The sequence below is a fragment of the Nannobrachium achirus genome, assembly GCF_963921795.1.
Source record: "Nannobrachium achirus genome assembly, chromosome: 6".
Classification (NCBI taxonomy): domain Eukaryota; kingdom Metazoa; phylum Chordata; class Actinopteri; order Myctophiformes; family Myctophidae; genus Nannobrachium; species Nannobrachium achirus.
In genome coordinates, this window is record NC_137815.1 from 68,537,998 (window position 1) to 68,543,816 (window position 5,819).

A 5,819-nucleotide genomic window follows, 5' to 3' on the forward strand; every position below is an offset into this window, starting at 1 on the left:
ATAGTTAAAACTATAAATAAATGTCCCTCTCCACTCTACTGATTACACAGCTGTGATCAAGAATCAAGTCCGGGCGATGGGATGTAAATCCCATAGCCATATATCCTAGAGCCCGCAGGGACAGTCAGCCATATTAGTGGTTGTTGTTGGTTGTCAGGGAGATATCAAAACCAATGCATTTCCAAGTCAGATCCACAAACACAATAAAAGCCATGCTCCACTCCTCAGTCTGGAGTGGCCACATAGAAGAACGCCTTGGTTATAGACATAGTGGAGGACAGATGTGATCTGGGATTGTTAGCCTACAGTATATGCACTCAATATACTCCACTACAGTTGGAGTCCATTTGACAGTTGCTGGTTCCCAAACACAGAATCAAAAATGTAGATCTAGAACACATAGAATATGTACAGTACAGTAAGGTTCAGTCCACTACAGTTGGAGTCCATTTGACAGTTGCTGGTTCCCAAACACAGAATCAAAAATGTAGATCTAGAACACATAGAATATGTACAGTACAGTAAGGTTCAGTAGAGTACAGTAAAAGTACAGTAAGGTTCAGTAGAGTACAGTAAAGTACAGTAAGGTACAGAAAGGTACAGTACAGAAAGGTACAGTAGAGTACAGTACAGTAAGGTACAGTAAAGTACAATACAGTACAGTAAGGTACAGTAGAGTACAGTAAAGTACAATAAAGTACAGTAAAGTAGAATAAAGTACAGTAAGGTACAGTGGAGTACAGTAAAGTACAGTAGAGTACAGTAAAGTACAGTATAGTAAGGTACAGTAGAGTACAGTACAGTAAGGTACAGTACGGTACAGTAGAGTACAGTATAGTATAGTACAGTAAGGTACAGTACAGTACAGTAAGGTACAGTAGAGTACAGTACAGTAAGGTACAGTAGAGTACAGTAAAGTACAGTAAGTTACAGTAGAATACAGTAAAGTACAGTACAGTAGAGTACAGTAAAGTACAGTAAGTTACAGTACAGTACAGTACAGTACAGTACAGTACAGTACAGTAAGGTGCAGTACAGTATAGTAAGGTACAGTACAATACTGTAAGGTACTGTACCTTACAGTACCTTAAAGTATCCTATTTGTTGGGTTGGAATCGAGCCCACACTGTTTCGAAGGAACAGTATTTCTAGTTGTGCCTAAACCCCGCAAGGCCTTGAAGTTCCACTTTTAACTGAATAGGTAACCAATAAAGGGAGGCTAAAATTGATGTAATGTGCACTGCTCTTTTGGTTTTACTTAACAGCCTTCCTGCTGCGTTCTAGATGCAGACAATATAGAGTCAAAAATGTGTTTAGCAAAGATCGGCCTGATGGTGGCGCTAGAAGAGGGCCATGTGAGAAATCAGGGGTGGAGGTTGTGATTTGCCAACCAAGGAGTGTGTGTGCAAAGTCTGGCATCGATGGGGCAAAGGTGTGACGTGACGTGACGTGACGTGACGTGACGTGACGTGACGTGACGTGACGTGACAGATGGATGGACAGACAGACAGCCGGTGGAGCTTTTCATAGTAACTCATCTCACTACGCTGGGTGATGGCTTTGTGACAGAGGCCTCCTTGATGTCAGTTCTTCAATCAGATGATTTGAGGGTTACCGAGGAGTTCTGTCCACGGCACCGTAGACTGGTATCCTAGCAATAATGTATGCCTTGATGATGTTGGACCTCACCTGAACAGGTGCTTTGTTCTTACTCTGTTAATGTCATGTACTGTCTGTGTTGAATACCTTTATTGTGTAGGCCTAATGATGTCTTGGTGTTTCCTGTGTTGGCCTAGTTACTGTTACCTGTCTTGTCTCACCTCCCTGTGATTAGTTATTGTAATCTCCACCTGTGTCCTGTTAGTCTGCAGCCAATCATGTGTTAGTCTTGTGTCTTTCGGGGGTCAGCAACCCGTGGCTCTAGATCCAGCGCCACCCTAGTGGCTCCCTGGAGCTTTTAAATATATATATATATGAAAAAGAAAAAAAGATGGGGGGGAAAAAATATATTTTTAGTTTTAACGATTTTTTTTTATCGGCACTGTTGGGCAGAAACCTTGTATCTCCAAGTTTCAAATTTGTATGTTTTTTTTTTCTCGCAAAGTAAAGCCCTCAGCTCATCATACAAGACTGACGCAAAAAAAATAGTGAAAACAGCAGATCTACAAGCACACAACGCCTCGCGGTGCGAGACGTTGTGTGCTTGTAGATCGGCTGTTTTCACTAGTTTAGTGAATTTTTTTAATGATAAATACATTTGGACATACAAGGTTTCCACCCGACAATGACGATATATAAGGCTTTTATAATTTTTTGCGGCTCCAGACAGATTTGTTTGGGGGTTTTTGGTCCAATATGGCTCTTTCAACATTTTGGGTTGCCACCCCTGGTCTATTTAAACCCTCACTTCCTTGTGTGCCCTTGTCAGATCTTCATGCAGTTGTGTTCCAGTCCCGTAAAGTCCTGTGTGTTTGAGAATAAATCAGTATACATTTGACCTGCTCTGCTCCTGCCTGTCTGTTCTGCTCCTGGGTCCAACAATCCTGCCTCACAACGCGACAGTTAATGGCCACAGGAGAGTGTTTCTTACTGATCCCAAACCAGTTCTTACTGGTCAGAGCATCAACGTCACACCAGGCTTTCGGTTTGGACCGGGCAGCTTGTGCTGTCAGGAAGTGCTGCTTTGCAGTCTGAGGGGACACAGCAGTCCCCTCAGACCTCAGATATAATAACTAGAACTAGAGATACTGTTCCTCCGAAACAGTGTGGGCTCGCTTGTGACTATATTCTACAGCGTGCTAACTGTCATGTGAAGCTCAACCAATACTCCAGCTAACACCACTCCCAGATTTTCCACACCTCAATTGCACCTCATTGTCTAAGGGCCCTGCCTTTGTATTGTCTGCAATGGTACTCACGCGACGGAAATCACGCGACGGAACTCACTATATAAATAATGAAGATAACATAGTGTTCTCGCCTTTCAGGCGAGCCCGCATTAAATACGTTTTCCCCAGGACTATAGTTAGTACAACATGCCAACATGACTATATCCTGCAACATGCTAACTGTCATGTGAAGCTCAACCAATACTCCAGCTAACACCACTCCCACTCCCTGCCTTTGTACTGTCTGCGGCAGATATATGCGGCGGAACTCACTATATAAATGACATGTGAAGCTCAACCAATACTCCAGCTAACACCACTCCCAGATTTCCACCAATTGCGCCGGAACTCACTCTATAAATAATGAGGATAACATAGTGTTCTCGCCTTTCAGGCGAGCCCACAACAACAGCAATTACTGTTCCTACGAAACAGTGTGGGCTTTGCTGCTCCCTCATTGGCTAAAGGAGGAGTCAACTATGGCTTCTTGATATTATGTCATCTGGGGTGTGATAAATACACCAATTTGTATTGGCTGACTGATGATGTAGTAACCCTCTCTTGATTCGTCCAATCAACAGCGACCGATCAGCCACTTGGAACACCATGTTCCGAGGGCTCGCAGGGCTCACATGGAACACCATGTTCGTATGGGCACAAAGATCTACCCTTTGGCTGCTCCTCATTGGCTCATTGGCCTGCCCTTGTACTGACAGTCTTTTCTTTTTTTCTTTTTTGAGGAATAGGGTTAGGGTCTATAAAGTTTTGGTATAACGTACTGATATAGAATACTGGTCTCGAGCCAACGTGTTGTTGTTATTTATGTCAGGTTGCACTTGTTGGTGATGATGTCACATAGAACGCTGATCCTCATTGGCTAAGGGCCCTTGTGGGCCTTTGTACTGTCTGTTATTCTTTTTATTTGTTTGGAGAATAAACTTGACCTATAAAGATTTGGTATAACATACTGCTCTTGCCTTTCAGCGAGCCCACAATAATGTGTCTCTCTATAACCTAGTGGCCCTGGACACGAAGAGAGAAACGAGAAACATCATAAATCCTTGCGTCATATCACTTGATTAGGAGTCCTTGACCTTAATTGGTGCAACAGGAAGTGCCCTTCGCCAAACAGGAAGTGCCTCTATATCTCATGAACCGTTTGTCGTACAGACGCGTGGGTGGCCTCATATCACTTGATTAGGAGTCCTTGACCTTAATTGGTGCAACAGGAAGTGCCCTTCGCCAAACAGGAAGTGCCTCTATATCTCATGAACCGTTTGTCGTACAGACGCGTGGGTGGCGTCATATCACATGATTAAGAGTCCTTGACCTTAATTGGTGCAACAGGAAGTGCCCTTCGCCAAACAGGAAGTGCCCCTATATATCATCAACCCGTTTGTCGTACAGACGCGTGGGTGGCGTCATATCACATGATTAAGAGTCCTTGACCTTAATTGGTGCAACAGGAAGTGCCCTTCGCCAAACAGGAAGTGCCTCTATATCTCCTGCACCTTTTGTCGTACAGATGCGTGGGTGGCGTCATATCACATGACTGCTCCTCATTGGCTCATTGGCCTGCCCTTGTACTGACAGTCTTTTTCTTTTTTCTTTTTTGAGGAGAATCACGTCGGTCTATAAAGTTTTGGTATAACGTACTGATATAGCATACTGGTCTCGAGCCAACGTGTTGTTGTTATTTATATCAGATTGCACTTGTTGGTGATGATGTCACATAGAACGCTGCTCCTCATTGGCTAAGGGCCCTTGTGGGCCTTTGTTCTGTCTGTTATTCTTTTTATTTGTTTGGAGAATAAACTTGACCTATAAAGATTTGGTATAACATACTGCTCTTGCCTTTCAGCGAGCCCACAATAATGTGTCTCTCTATAACCTAGTGGCCCTGGACACGAAGAGAGAAACGAGAAACATCATAAATCCTTAACTTCATTTATCTCCCCCATAATTGGTCTTTCCCATTGACATCACTAATGATGTCACCCAGTGTATAGTTAAGACAGGAAGTGTTTGGCTTCTTCCCCCTGAAAACTGATCCACGTTATGTCCAAGATGCTCTGTGTCAAGTCCCCTCCGCATAACGAAGAGGATATCTTTGATGAAAATACAAGCGACGTGTGTTTAGCAGCCAAAGAATGGAAGTGTAACATGGAGAAGCGTGTCAAGGATGGCTATGTAGATGGCATTGATAAAGCCACCACGTCTACTCTTCAAGTCGGTTTCAACCTTGGTTACAGAGAGGGAGCGGGGCAAACCATTGCTGTCGGACGTCTCAAGGGGGTTTTAAATGCTATAAAGTGCTGGTACCAGCTCCAGCATCCAGAGAGGACCCTCCCAGCTGCAGTGACCGAACTGCTTCAGCGAGTTGAGAAACACGAGACTCTTATCACAGAGGGAATGATAAAAGCTTGTGAGAGCCCTCTACCCAGTGGGCAGACTCTAGAGGTTGATGAGGGAAGTGCAAGCTGCAAAGGAGAGGGATGTGAAGATGCAGACTGCTGCAGGGACAAGATAAATACAGACCTGGATGCTCCGGACAAGCCATATTTAAGCTGCAGGGACTGGTGTTCCCAGTCTGGGGAAATGTGGGCCGAGCTCCTACAAAGCTGTGTGGATTTAGTGGTAGAACTGGGAATGCCCCAGGAATTGATTCAGAACCTGCAGCACTTGAGGTGCTTAGGTGTCTCCAAGAACTGAACTGTGATCTCTAGGACACTGTTAGACCTTTGGCATAACGATTATGAGCAATCAAATGTCATTTCCAGTATGTTTGTCTGTGGTGGGAACACCAGTATGCTCATGTTCATCTATGGACTGGACTTTTACAACAAACACATTGTCTGGTATGCAAATAGCCGAAGCAATGACGGGCAGGTTATCAATCCAAATGAGGACATGATCGACGTCAGTGCAAGC

The 5,819-nt window shown here is 44.1% G+C and overlaps 1 protein-coding gene across 1 annotated transcript; it reads left to right on the forward strand.

The window, feature by feature from the left end:
* Window positions 1–4,946: 4,946 nt before the first annotated feature.
* LOC308287258 (protein YAE1 homolog) lies at window positions 4,947–5,600 on the forward strand (the record flags this gene model as incomplete). Its single annotated transcript, XM_080728374.1, has 1 exon — window positions 4,947–5,600. One exon carries the CDS (start codon window positions 4,947–4,949, stop codon window positions 5,598–5,600), a length of 654 nt encoding a protein of 217 aa, XP_080584500.1.
* Window positions 5,601–5,819: the final 219 nt, after the last annotated feature.